Here is a 14,823-nt window from a genome sequence, read left to right as displayed (position 1 = left end):
TGACCACCAGACTGTTGAAAAATGGTATCTTTTTATTGCAACAGAGGTTGGCTATTATTCATATTTTATTAAACCTCTAGGCTTAATTAAACCTCTTTTGTGACATCGACTCACTTCTTTTACCCATTTTTTAAAGCTCTTCACAGGAACATCAGCCCTCTGTTTCTCATATTGGTGGAAAATATTTTCTCAGTTTTTTTTCTTTCACTGTTTTCTGTTTTCTTTGACAGAGATGTGTTACATGTGTATGTAGTTTTATGTCTGCAAGTAGTATATTTCTATGTGAGTAGCCCTTTTCTCTGTTAATTCTTCCATTGTATTTGTGTTTAGGAAGTTTAAGTCTCTTTCTAAGATTAGATACTCACTTAAATGTTTAAATCTTTAACCAGTCTGGCGCCTGGGTGGCTCAGTTGGTTAAGCGACTGCCTTCGGCTCAGGTCATGATCCTGGAGTCCCCGGATCGAGTCCCACATCAGGCTCCCTGCTCAGTGGGGAGTCTGCTTCTCCCTCTGACCCTCTTCCCTCTTGTGCTCTCTATCTCTCATTCTCTGCTCTCAAATAAATAAATAAAATCTTTAAAAATAAATAAATAAATCTTTAACCAGTCTTTAACAGTTTTTGATGGGGTCAGGTAATAATCTAAATAGATAATTTTCCCCAAGAGCCTACCCATTTTTTTCTAACACCACTTGATTTTTCACTGATAGTTCATGTACCTTGTTTTAATATACATATTTTTACATATATGTGAGTCAATTTCTAGGTCATCCATTTGCCTTCATTGTTTGTTCTATCCATGCACCATTTAAATTATTTAGGTTATACAGTGTATGTTTTAAAATCATGTAGGGCATTCCTCTATTTTTTTCCCAAAAGTTTAAGCTTTTTTGCCAGTTTGTATTTCTAGATAAAAAAGTTCCCCAAAACACATCACTAAGATTTTCATTGGAATTGCATGAGATATAAATTAAGAGATTATCTTCATATCACAATACTTAGTTTTCCTACCCAGAGATGTTGTGTTATTTTCCATTTATTTGTTTTCTTTTATATCTCTGAGGGAAGTTTTGAAGTTTCATAGTTCTTCTTTACAGAGATGCTCAGTACTGTTGGTTAAAGTTATTCCTTATATTTATGTATTTGCCACCATGAATGGGGTCTTTTTCTGATATCTCCCAACTCAAAATTTCCCCACCATTTTAGTGTCATAGAACTCTTTGAGAATGTGGTGAAATATTCTGGCCCTAAAGAAAAATTCCCATAAATAAAAGCTGAATATTTCTGAAATTTAAAAAAGCTACTGAATTTCTGTTTGTCTATACAGTAATCTAGTCACTTTATTGAATGTTGAATAATTTCCAGATTGACAATGATAATGTTCGGGAAAAATAATTTGAATTACTTTAAATTGCTGTTTAAACTCGTTTGGCACCAGTATCAATTCCCTTTGTCCTGTACTGGGGGAAATGTCACCACGTTCGGTCTCCCACACGCTGTTCCTGACATTCTCCCTGGAGGTTATGTCTCTCATTTTTCCCAGTTACTCCCCTCTGGTTTCTGCCTCTCTCTGTGTCCCTTAGAAGAAAGCTTTTGGTTGGTCTGTCTGCGTGTTTACTTATGTTATATTATGGAAAGTTATGTCACCTTTAAATGACTCAATGTTTTAAAACAACAAACTTTGGAACCTTCAAGCTACAAAATAGCTATATGTTATACAGTATGTTCAAATATATTTAATTTGTGAGAATTGGATCTATAGAGTCTTCGATAATATTCTTCTTCAATAAAACAAGGTTCAGTTGTAAAATGCAAAACAAGATGTTAAAACTTGACACGGTTGATGGTCAACATATAAAGGAAGATTCTGTCTTTATGTTAAAGTGCAAATCCTGAGATTATAAAATCGAATACTCTAAAAGTGATATCCTTGAATAGATTTTAATGACATATAAAATATAAAGTATAAATGTAGAATTTCAAAATGCCACATAATTGTAAAATAACTAAATACACTGATTGCTGGTATAGGTAGGTATTAGTATTAAACATGAGTTATTTTCCCAAACTCCTAAACTGTCATGGTTTTTACTTATTACATATATTCTTCATCCATGAAAATAAAGACAGGGATGGGCCAGTAAAAAATTTTAGAAAAATCTGAGCCCCACAGATACTTAGTCTAGGATTCGCTCTGGTGCTATATGAAAACTTTTAATAAAATCTATCTTGCTGTTAAATCTAACCAATGAACATATATATTTATATGTTAAAATATAAATGTATGTTTATACTCTCTCCATATAAAAATAATTTTATTTTATACATATTTTTATAAATTTATATTTTCATATATAAATTTATATTTTATACATGTTTAATTTAATACTAATTTTATTATATACAAATAACTTTATACATATATATATACATATATGTATATATGTAATATATGGTGTGTGTGTGTATTTAAAGAACCTGTAATGGGAAAAGTGAGTTTTCTGTAGGAAAACTGGTCAATTGTTTTACTTTTCCTCTAGTCACAATTTTTCTTAAGTTTTTTTAAAATTCAGCCATGAAAACAAGTACTTTTTGTCCAGAAACAAATGAAACGAAATTTGTATATGCTGAGCTATCATTTAAATCAGATATTTATGAGTTTGTCTACTTATTGCTTTTATTTTTTATTTTTATTTTTTAATTTTCATTTTTTTATTATGTTCAGTTAACCAACATATATAGTACATCATTAGTTTTTGATGTAGTGTCTACTTTTCTAAGAGTTAGTGATATTTTGGAAACAGTGCACAAAAATGTACTCTTTACCATTCCTGGAAACCAGCGGGAGGCCATCCGGGGCGGTTACCTGGGTTTGCTGAAGTCTGAGAAGTACATCTCTGCTAGCAGGTGCCACTGGATGCCCCCGTTGTTGCTGTACTGGAGGAGGACGCCCTCCTCTCTGCTGTCTGGCTTGTTGCACGCAGCGCTCTCTCCGCCAATCTGGATGTAGAACTGGACAAAGTCCACCCAAGAAGTATCCAGATCCCAGCTCACCAGCTGTCTTTTCCCAGCCTTTCCAAAAGACGGAAGAATCATAGATTCAATCATCTGGGGGCTCACTGGCACTCTGCTGTTTCAGTTTCAAGATCATACAAACATCCTAGCACCCCGGGGAGATGATTTTGTCCCCATTTAACGTTGAGAGGTGCAAGTCATGCCATTTAATTCTTTGCTCAGGTTACAGTAACTGTTCCTGACTACGTTTGATTAGTCTCTGCATCATTGACTCCCAGACTTGGTTACGAGACCCTTGGGAACTGCTAATCATAGAAAAAGTATTCAAAAGTCTTTAAAAATAAGGCAAAGTTAATTTTAATTAAAACACTTCCTCTATTTGCTTTGTAAATCTCCTCCAGGCAGATTGTGGAGAAGAAAGACCATGTACTTTGAAATCAGTTAGAGTTGGGTTGGAATTTTAGCCCATTATTCATGCTGTTCACTAGCTGTGTGACCTTTCTGAGCTTTTATTTTCCTCAAAGGTACAATATGGGTAATAATACCTTCCTTATAGGGTGCTGTGACAATTAGATGAAATACACGTTGCACGTAATTTGCCGAGCACATGGCATGCCTTACTGAGGAAACATCCTCTCCAGAGATATGCCCTGACCCCCCCTCCTCCTTGGGAATTAGAGTGAAACTGGCAAAATAGAAACTTCCTGACAAAAAGAAAGAGTACTCAAGTCTCTGAGGCTCCTAGTCTCTCTGTCTCGGTCCTTTCTTGGAAACACAGAGGTCGGGAGGGATCATTTCAGTAAGTTTTTGTGACTATGAAATGGTCTTTGTGTTTTAAAAATGTGAAAAATTTCCTCAAATCCAGCAACTTGCTTCCTTTGCTCCGTGTGTTCCCTACATGTCACAGTCGTGTTGTGAAGTACTAGGTTCAAATTGACAAGGTTTGTCATCAGTCCTCTTGTAAGTAAACGGGTTCATGCTAATGGGACGGAAAAAAGGTTTGCTCATGAGATTCTTCCACCCAAACAGATACTGCCAAAGCTAATCCACAGACTGCACCGAACTGGTCTTGGAGAGCTCCCAAGGAGTTCAATTAAAAGTCAGGAAGAAAAATTGAGATAGGATACATAGTATAGAGAAAAACACCCCTCACACTTAAAATTTAAGCCCTCCTCTAATCCACTAAGTTAATTAAGAAAGGGTTACAGTTATTAGAAGTCACAGGGGAAATACTTGGGGATAATTAAAGCAGTATACTGCTACTGATAAATCTAAAGCCAATTAAGAGATTCCAAAATAAACAAGGGTACCAGTGAAATGAGAACTGAAGTTAATTCTGAAACAGGAACTTATTTTTTGGAACTCTCAATTTTAAGTAAGTATTTGAGAAAAGCTTACAAGTAATATGCATTTTCAACGTGCTTTATTCACTTTTAACTTTTCTTTTTGTTGATTTGAACCTCAGAGGTTATTATAATCTGGCCTAGAATTTTCATGCCTCAGGATCATTACAGGAAGAATGATTTTCAGAAGAAAACCTACAGAACCTTGCTAGTTAATTCCAATCCAGCAAATTTCTATGAAAAATTTGGCACGTGGAAATGAGCCAGAAGGATCAAGATGTAGGGTGAGGAGAATTATAAAAATCCAATTATCACAATTAGCTGGTTGGAATGATTGGTCTATTGTGAAAATCACAGAGTGGTGTTGTTTTTCCAGGAAACTACGGTGTTGGTCGACAAAGGTTTTGAAAGTGTTTTGTGGGATTTTTGTAAGTGGTGGAAAATATCATACAAATGCTTAGTTTGGCACTGAAGATGTTTTTTCCCAGAGAATAGCACAAATCATTTTCTTTTGTTCAGTGACCTGAAATGCTGAACACTGTTTTAAAGGGAGATAAAAAAGAAAAAGGAAATGGCTGATGGCAAACTTTTTGTCAGAATTTAGAATTTGATGCAACACAGGCTTTGCAGTTTCTCTATTCTACTCTGATCAATGTATTTACGCGTGCAGACATATTTACACATGTAACATGTACACGCATGTGTGTTGGGAGTCATAGGTTACAGATCTCCTCGCTCTTGGAATGTGAAAAATACTCTCCTATTTCCCCCCCACATTCTAGGTCAAAATGGCTCACTGCTTTAAGGGTTTCGATGAAATAAAACACATTTAAAAGTAACACTTTCAGAATCTAGAGACTTTATAACACAACCTCTAAAACATTTCATAAAACTTTACCCTTATGCCTATTAAAATCTTCTTTAAACAAAATGCTACTAGAAAAATAATCGTACTATATTTATTTGAAAATAACCATTTATTTAGAACCTCTTGTTTTCCCATTTTCTTTCATTTGTTCATTCATTCCTTTCTTCAGTAATAATTACTGGGTGACAATCACACCAGGCACAATACCACAAACTTGAAAGGAGAGTTCACAAGTATGTGTAGTGACAATATGACAATTAGGGCCGCAGACCAAATTCCACTCCTTGTCGAGTCCCATTTGGTCATACGATCATCTATCAATTCTCCAATCTGTTCCGTCTCAAAGGTACTTACTGATTTGTAAATGCCTACCACGGGGCATGCTTTTCTGAGCTGAACATCTTATCTAGAGTTCAGCTCAATCAGTAGGACTCAGCATTTTGCTAGGTCCTATGAGAATAAAAATAAAAATATGATCTATGTATGTATAGAACACCAGTGAGGGAGGAATTCAAAGAATGGAGAGATCAGTGTAGTTTGCCATAGTCCCACAAAGCTCCATAGAGCAGCAGGATTTGAGCCAGATGCTACAAAGTTTATAGGGATAACAGAGATGGTGGAAGGCATCATGGTAGGCAATGGAGATTAAGCAAAGACAGGGAAATTGGCAAAACCTGGGATGTGGAGGAGAGATTTCTGTTTGGAGCAGGGGTCTGACGTTTCAAAAAAGAAAATAAGTTGTACAATTAGGGCAGCAGTATTGGAGAGCATCCTGAATTCTGTGATAGGAGAGGGACAGGACAGAAGCACATTTTAGGTTTAGGTGGTTTGCAAAAGGTGGTGGATGTACAGAGCTGTTCCTTTGGGTCATTGTCCCTGCTGGTGGGGGCTGCCAAGCCCTGTATCCCACCTCTCTGGATATGCCACTCAGAGTACGCCATTCCTCGGGAAACTGTGATTGGCCAATCCGCAACCTTCCCCAGATTTTTCTACAGGGCTGCTCAGAAAGCTCTGTGGCCCCGGTACCACTCTCATAAATGACAGCTGACCTGAAAACAGAGAGTTCTGTGGGCATTTGAGTTTCTGGTTCCAGATATCTCTGAAGCCAGTTTTACCTTGTGTCTTGATTACATGAACCAAATTTCCTCCTTTTTTGCTTAAGCTAGTTTCTCTCACTTAGAATTCAAAACAGATCTGCCTGATACAAGAGAAAAAAGGGGAAAAAATGCTCTTCAGATATTTTGACAAAAATTGAGGAAGAAAGCTGGATTGGGAGGGGAAGAGAATGATTTTACTTTTGAAATGCTGATTTATTTTATTTTTTTAAAAGATTTTATTTATTTATTTGACAGAGAGAGACACAGCGATAGAGGGAACACAAGCAGGAGTCCGGGAGGGAGAAGCAGACTCCCCGCTGAGCAGGGAGCCTAATGTGAGGCTCAAGCCCCGGACCCTGGGATCATGACCTAAGCCGAAGGCAGACGCTTAACAACTGAGACACCCAGGCGCCCTGATGCTGATTTTTTAAAAAAGATTTTATTTATTTATTTATTTATTTGAGAGAGAGAGAGAGAGAGAGAGAGAGAGAGCGCACGCGCACACGTGAGCACAAGCGGGGGGAGGGGCAGGAGGAGAGGAAGAAGCAGACTCCCTACTGAGCCCAACTCAGGGCTCCATTCCAGGACCCTGAGATCATGATCTGAGCTGAAGACAGACACTTAACCGACTGAGCCTCCCAGGCACCCCTGAAATACTGATTTTAAGTTAGTGGCAGGGCACACATATGGAAATATCTAGTGATGCCAGTTTTAAATATATTCTCATAAAATGTAATTGTGATAGCTAACACTTATTGAACGATTTCTATGTGCCCAACACTATTATTCTTTATTCTTTACCTTCATTAACCCAGTGATACTCTCCAAGTCCCACTTTACAATAGAGAAAACTGAGGTACAGAAAGATGTAATAAGGCTGCAAGATGAATCAGCTAATGAGTTTTGGAGCTTAGGTACCGATCCAGGTAGCTTTAGTATAGAGATCATCTTGAATTACAGTTATATACATATTGATATGTAACCTTTCTATGTTTCAAATATTTGTGTGTATGCATACGTGTTTACTGGGGTGTTTGGTACATATTGGTTAAGGATTCATAATCTTATTTAAAATTGATGCTTATGGGAGACATAATCTTCCCATTTCTGAACAATTACACAGTGTGTCCAGATCTGTGCAACGCATATTGGTCACTTGTGGACGATTATCTCTAACAATAATGACCAGCGGATGTTCAATGTCAATGGATAGGAAATATCATCAAATGGAATTCATCCCTGATTTCCTATCATCCTCTATCTTGTGTGTTTGCTGCTGATTCTTTGTTCTGCACCTGCATCAAAATAAAACCTGTACCTATTTTTGCATTTGCATAAATTATTTTGGATTTCTGCCCAGATTCCACAACATATGAGCCCTACAGTATATCACCCACACCTGTGTATTTGTTAGGTGATGCAGACTGGGACATTTCCAGTTGTCCTGGAATTGGTGGCTATAGTACCTGCCAGAAAGAAGTGGTTTTAAGCACCTGACATTCTAATAAGTAGGGTTAGACACATAGCTCAGGTTGGAGAACTGGGTCTGCTCCCGCTCTAGTCCTTTTGAGGACTAAATAAAGAGATGAATTAGAGGAGAGAGAAAGAAAATAATGTCCTGTCTAGATGGTAGCAAAGGAGGAGAGGAAGGTGGCTCGCCCCTCCCCATCACCAACCAAGCAACAGGGGTTGGGCGTGTTCCAAGAGAATCGGTCTTAGAGATTCTGGGTGGCACCTTAGTCCCTCGGGGGCGTCTACTGACCTGTCTGTCCAACCTGGTGCTGCCTCTAGTAAAGGTGAACACTGCAAGAAAAACTTCTACACTGTCTCTGTACGGACTTCATGTCTGTGTGCCCCCAAATCCATATGTTGAAAGCCTAACCTCTAAAGGGAGGGTATTAGGGGGTGGGGCCTTTAACAGGTTATTAGGTTATGAGGGTGGAGCCCTCATGATGGTATTAGTGCCCTCATAAGAGACACAAGACAGCCTGCCTTTTCTCTCTGTGTTCTCTCCACCATGTGAGGACACAGTGAAAAGACAGCCATCTATAAACCAGGAAGCAGGCCCTCACCAAACACTGAATCTGCTGGTGCCATAATCTTGGACTTCACACCTTTCAGAACTGTGAGGAAAAAAAACCCATTTTCCATTTAAGCCACCCAACCTATGGTATTTTTGTTATAGTAGCCTGAGTTGACTCAGACAGTCCTGTAACATCAGACACCACCAGCAGGCAACAAAGAGGATGCGAGATGTCTGCTCAACATGGACAGTTAGTCAGTCCCGGGGAACAGCTCTGCACATCCCCAAACCCCACCGTCACCCCTCCTTCTTCCAAACATATTCTTGAGAATAACGGATTGACAAATTTAACACTCACAGAAGCGCTTTCTATGTGTTCGGCACTGTTCTACATGACCTACAAGTACTGACTCATTTACTCTGCATCACAATCCTGATGAGATAGAATACTCTTATTTCCACTGTACCGATGAGGAAGCCAAGCCACACCGAGGTTAAGGGTTTTGCTCAAAGTCACACAGCTACGGAGTGGTGGAATCGGACTGCAGCAAGCAGCTGTTATTCTTAACCTTGAGACTTTGCCTTCATCACCCCTGCTCGCTCCTCGCCCCCAGGCCGTACGCTCACACACCCTCCAATGCCAGGGCGAGAAGACATGGAGTCCCTGCCCCACTCAAAGACCCTCAAGGCATAAGCCCGGCTGGCACGGCAGGAGAGGAAAGCCACGAGATTTAAATCAGGGACAGGGAGGGCAGGAATTCTCAACAGCCCTACCCTGGATTTGTAGTAACCCCAAACCATCATCAAACTACCAGAGTTTCCCAAATGTAGTTCAGGGATAGGAATTTGACAAAGGAATTTAAAAGCAAGCAGTGTGAGGAAACATAAAACTATCCCATGTTTGTACCTTCTGAATTCAGACTGCTCCGTAAATCACTCACTTATGGAAATAGCCATTGCGTGGATCACGTATTCCCATAGCTTAGTCAGACCTTCGTCATCACTCACCCCTAGCTCTTACCTTGCTGAAATACAGAGATGATCCAGATGAGATGACCCCACACCCTTGTTCCGGCTTTACAATTTCTCCCCCAATGACTTCTTGCCAGTCAGACTCCCAACCATTCTGGTTCTCAAAATCTGACATGATCGTGGAAGGAAGGGCAGCTTCCGGGTGGCATTCGGTGCCTTGGTATCCCTGGTCACACCTGGGAGAGAGGAAGGGCCACGTAAGCAAGTCACAGCCTCTTTTCTGGGAGTGCCACGGCCACGCACCTGCATTTCCCACGTCTCCCTCTTGCTCAGACCTTAGCATTCACACGAGATTTTTCTCTACAATGTCAATCTGTGTATGTGGTTGTAACAACCTTCAGTTTTTGACATTGAAAAGAAATCTTTTCTTAAAAGAAATGGTGCTATAGCCATCAAAAGGAATGAGATCTTGCCATTTGCAACGACGTGGATGGAACTGGAGGGTGTTATGCTGAGTGAAATAAGTCAATCAGAGAAAGACATGTATCACATGACCTCACTGATATGAGGAATTCTTAATCTCAGGAAACAAACTGAGTGTTACTGGAGTGGTTGGGGGTGGTAGGGATGGGGTGGCTGGGTGATAGACATTGGGGAGGGTATGTGCTATGGTGAGCGCTGTGAATTGTGTAAGACTGATGAATCACAGATCTGTACTTCTGAAACAAATAACACAACATATTTTAAGAAAAAAGAAAAAGAAGAAGATAACAGGAGAGGAAGAAAAGGGGAGTATGTCAGAGGGGGAGACGAACCATGAGAGATGATGGACTCTGAAAAAGAAACTGAGGGTTCTAGAGGGGAGGGGGGTAGGGGGATGGGTTAGCCTGGTGATGGGTATTGAGGAGGGCACGTTCTGCATGGAGCACTGGGTGTTATGAACAAACAATGAATCATGGAACACTGCATCAAGAACTAATGATGTAATATAAGGTGATTAACATAACAATAAAAAATTAAAAAAAATAAAAATAAAAAAAAAAGAAATGGTGCTGTAACAGCAGAACCGAGGCATCAAGGAGTAATGAGGGAGGAGATGGGTACGTGTGTGCGCCTGTGTGTGCACGCACGCGTCTGTGTGTGCATGTGTGTGCACACGTGCGTGTGTATCGGCGGCTGGGGGGTGGCGTGGGAGAAGAGTGGGATCTTCCTGGAGATCTTGAGAGTCACATGGAAATGTTTGTCTGCTCATATGATGTGTAGCTCTGGCCATGTTTTATGGCTCCTCTTTCTGATTAAATTCCGTCTCTTTTAGAGTCTTTAAGTATTCAAGTGTGTTCCTTTCTCATCCTCATTAGCGATAATCACCGTCTCCCCCTGCCTACAACCTTACGCTTCTGGCCACACCACGCAGGAGAGCGCACAGCAGCTGTCTGACTTGTGTTTTAAGACTGTCAGGGGAACGGAAGGGAAACAAACAATAGCAAGGCTCTTTTAACCCCCAAAGAGGACTTTGGGATTAATTAATAAACTCTGAAATTTAAACCCAGGAGGCCTCGTCTTGAGGTGAGATTTTGAAGTTTAGGATATACGGCTTCAGACTTCACTTAAAATGTAACAGCATCTTTTACACCTAAAGTAAGAGCAGAAAGGAGGACCGTTTTCCTTTTGGCTCCTTCATTATTTATCAGTCTGTCCGTACCGCTCTGATGACAACTGCCGTGCTATCCCTCTGAACACAAACCCCGAGAAGCAGGCAATCGATCACACGTGGCGGTGTGTGTACCTGCACACGCCGTGGTCACATGAGCCGTGCCCACTGCACATGTTTGGGCATTGCTGTCCAATGTAAATGCTGTCCAAAGCCCATTCGTCTTGGGCTGTGTAATAGCTCTGACTCCAGCGGAAGCGGGTGGCACTGGACCTAGAAACAAGGGACGGGAGCGAAAACAATATTTTAACTAACATCTGGTAGAATGAAAAATGTCAGAGTTCAGACTCTTTCAGATGACAAACTTTCTGGAACTTGCATTTAGCTGCCAATCATTTTTCTTTGGTAGTTGAAAGTCTGTCTACTCAATTATTAGCCAATGTAACAATTCGATCATGACGAAAAGTTAAAAAGGAATCTGTGGTTTGGATATATACCTCCATCTTAATTTAATTTGCGATGTTTTGAAGAAAAACAAAATATCAGATTTTTTTTGTTGTTATGCAGAGATTTGATGCTAGGAAAAGCAAGCAAGAAAGAAGGAATATTAAAAAAAAAAAAGGTATATACAAAAGAGCCTCTCTTCCACAGAGGAAAATGTGAGGTGTTTCAATCATGGTAATAAAATTTCTTTCAATAAATAAACAGCAGTTATTGGAAAACTCCCAGTGAGCTCTCAATATAAAACAAAACTTTTGTTTGGGGGTATTGTTTTGGGCTTGAGGGACATGCTACAATGTGCTCTAAGAAGAACATGTTCTAGAAGTAAGAACATCTGGGTGCTAAATTCTGCTAATTATTTCAGAAACATTAATTTGGGCAGGTTTCATGGACAAGCTGATGTTAAGTGGAAACAAAAAGCTAAACAGTCCATTACACATACAGAAACACTTGGGACCTTGATTCGTCTAAACCAGATGGAAAGTCTAAAGAAGAGAGTATTTTGAGAGCAATGTTAAGAAAGTTTCCATCCACTGACAGTCACAAAAAATTCTTCTCAATTGCCATCATATTTTTTGCCTCTAGAAATTTTCAGGGATTGTGATTAGTTCTTTTTGGTCAATGTGCAAAACAAAAGAAAACAAAAAGGATTTGCAGAATTCATGTGCATGCTCCATTCCATTGATTGAACCCTCCCTAAGCACACTGTCTACACATACACTTGATCTTAACTGCTCTAAATGATCCCTTAACGGCTACTGCATCAATTACCCACATAATAAATACTCCCTAAGTATGTAACAGATTGTTAAAATCCAGACTAAGCCTTGACTGTTTATTTTGCCAATGATCTGTGGCTAATATGTTGCATTTTCATTCCTAGTAGGATAATTCCAGGATGCATCCAGTAGACACTGATTTGCTGCATATCAGCACACGTCATGATACATGCAATGACACAGATACACCTCCTCTCCGGTAATAGTTTATATTTGAAATCTAATAGCCATCACAATTTTCATAGCCCCATTAAGAAATGGTTTGTAGAAGATCCTACTATAAAAGTAGGTACACTGTTTTAGAGCATGGAGCCCTACAGAGGAGAAGCAAATTAAGTTTCAGGCAAAGGAAAGATGACTATATCTTGTCAGGACTGATAATCTGAGTCAAGTCTGAGGCTACATGTGTCTAGACTGTGAGCTCTTTTGGGGACAGGGCTATCTTTTATCTCAACAGTTTGCACAGGGACAGAATAAAGTAGGTGTACCAAAAGAAACTGCTAAAAAAATGAGTCAATGAGTGGATGAACAGGCCAGGAAAGGGCAGCCTGTTTCTGCCTTCTGTAGGTAATGGAGTAAATAATGTGCTAGGGGTCTGGGGACTTGGCCCCTTGGACTCTAGCTCTGCAATTTATCAGCTGTGTGACCTTTTAGTGAGACATTTAAGCCTTCAGCCTTTCTAGTTCCTCACCTCTCAAATAAAGGGATTGGGCAAGCCAATTTCTAAGATCCCTTCTAGCTCGTAAATTTAGTGATTGTTCTGGTGGTTGTTGACTGAGGTGATGGTTTATTTCCTATCTAGTCACATGCCTACGTGAAACCCATGGCATACACTGTTTTGAAGTTTTGATATTTCAAACATTAAAATGGGGTGGGAGGGTTTCAGACATCTGTCCCAGATTTCCCAGTTTATGTATGTTTCTGAATAGTCACATGTAAACACATTCTAAATTCTTTTACTAAGTAAATTAGTCCTTACGTGCATCTTGTGAACTCTTGAAAAAGAGACTATTTCCTTAAGATAAAAAGCTTAAAGTGGATTTTTCCATTTAAAATTACAATCCACAGTTTAATGTGCTGATGTTAATTAACAGAAAAGGAATCAGAAGAGGTTGAATATTGGCTTCCTTTTTAGTGAGAAAAAAAATTAGCTGTGTGAGCAATCTCCAGCTGGTCATGCATGAGAACACAAGGTGTGATCTCACTGATTTGCAGCTGCATCACTGCTAAATATTGCCCTCAATACAAATATTTAATTTGCCAACCCACCCCCCCTCTCAGATCTAAGCATTCTTAGAAGGAAAATTTTGTGCACTTCGGATTGGGTCTGAAAGTGGGACCACTGCTATGTGGATCATGAAATGAAGTTGACTTGCATTTAAAACCCAAACTCTATGGATTCCTCAAAGCAACAAAACTTGTCAGTCTTGTCTTTATCTGATTTTTTCCCATATAAACTTCTAGACTGAATTAAAATAGCATCGAGTCATCTCTTGGTAGTTAGGTATTAAGGTATCAAGGCTGAGGAACTGAGGTAAATGAAGGCTGACTAAATTGTATTTTCCACCTTCAGAGTTACTGTAATTACATTTACCCAATTATTCTGAAACTCATTCAGTCATTAGGTGTAGATTTGTTTATGAAGTAGCAACTGACAGCTGTTTGGGTCTCATTAGGCCCTGTTCTCATGTAAATGTCTCTCATAAAAACAAAATTAATTTTCATTGGGTAACAAATGTTCAGTTCATCTACAATATAATTTCTCTAAGCAGGTGTATATATATTCAATATTTCCACTCTAAGTTGTCCTATCTAGCCTATTTTCCAAAGTTAACAGATCTTTGGTAATGTGGGGACCGCATTTGCTTGTGTGTATTCAATTTAGAGTTGTGTATGTGTGAATCAAAGCAGTAGAACGAAGATTTGCCAAAAGGAAAACTGCTTCAAACTAAACTGCACTCTGTTTTCCTGAATGCTTAAGAACACATGCTATTTGCAAAAGTTTGAAATGAATATAATAAAGTTATCAAGAATGCCAGGGATACTAGATGCACTTTATAGCAGAGCTTTTAAAAAACATTATAAATCCCAAACCAATGATAATAACCAGATGAACACTATTTTTTTTTATATATAGCAACCATGTTTAGTTTAAGTATTAGCAGGAATGTTAAAAGAAAATATCTTACTGGGTTTGTTCCTTTTTAAAAAATATTTTTACTTTCTTTACCCAGGGCTTTGAAAAAAATTTGGAAAAGCAGAGTTTAGTTATTCAGTTATATGGATTTAAAGGCAAACGGTTGCAGGAATAATCTATAGACAACGAGGCACACTGAATTAAAATTCTATTCAATGCCCCAACATTTAATGAGTACCCAACATGTGGCAGGCAGTGTTGGAACTGAAGTGTTTAAGGGTCAAATAGATTTCCTCTCAAGTGTCTAATAAACATTGATGAGAATTGATTTTTCTGACTATACTAAAACTTTCAACTCAGTGGTACTATCTTGTAAGCTAGGAAATAATAATGCAACATACCATCTGAATGTGAAATAACATGCAAAGGTGTTTTTTTCT

At 39.0% G+C, this 14,823-nt stretch overlaps 1 protein-coding gene across 5 annotated transcripts in view; it reads right to left on the bottom strand.

Annotated features, from left to right (window-relative positions):
• The window catches only part of RELN (reelin), a 494,784-nt gene that overhangs the window by 110,502 nt on the left and 369,459 nt on the right, over positions 1-14,823 (bottom strand). For all 5 annotated transcript variants that reach the window (XM_028118604.2, XM_028118612.2, XM_088018691.1 and 2 more), the window contains exons 23-25: positions 11,102-11,239; positions 9,365-9,551; positions 2,864-3,069 (exon numbers count right to left, since the gene is read on the bottom strand). In XM_028118604.2, coding sequence (XP_027974405.2) covers positions 2,864-3,069; positions 9,365-9,551; positions 11,102-11,239 — 531 coding nt within the window. The remainder of the gene's footprint in view (positions 1-2,863; positions 3,070-9,364; positions 9,552-11,101; positions 11,240-14,823) is intronic.

Source organism: Eumetopias jubatus, unplaced genomic scaffold (assembly GCF_037043125.1).
Source record: "Eumetopias jubatus isolate StellerSeaLion01/CBP00866 unplaced genomic scaffold, mEumJub1_p1.0 scaffold_14, whole genome shotgun sequence".
In the NCBI taxonomy this organism is placed as follows: Eukaryota; Metazoa; Chordata; class Mammalia; order Carnivora; family Otariidae; genus Eumetopias; species Eumetopias jubatus.
Note: the sequence above shows the minus strand (reverse complement) of the source record. Positions and strands in the feature narration are given on the sequence as shown.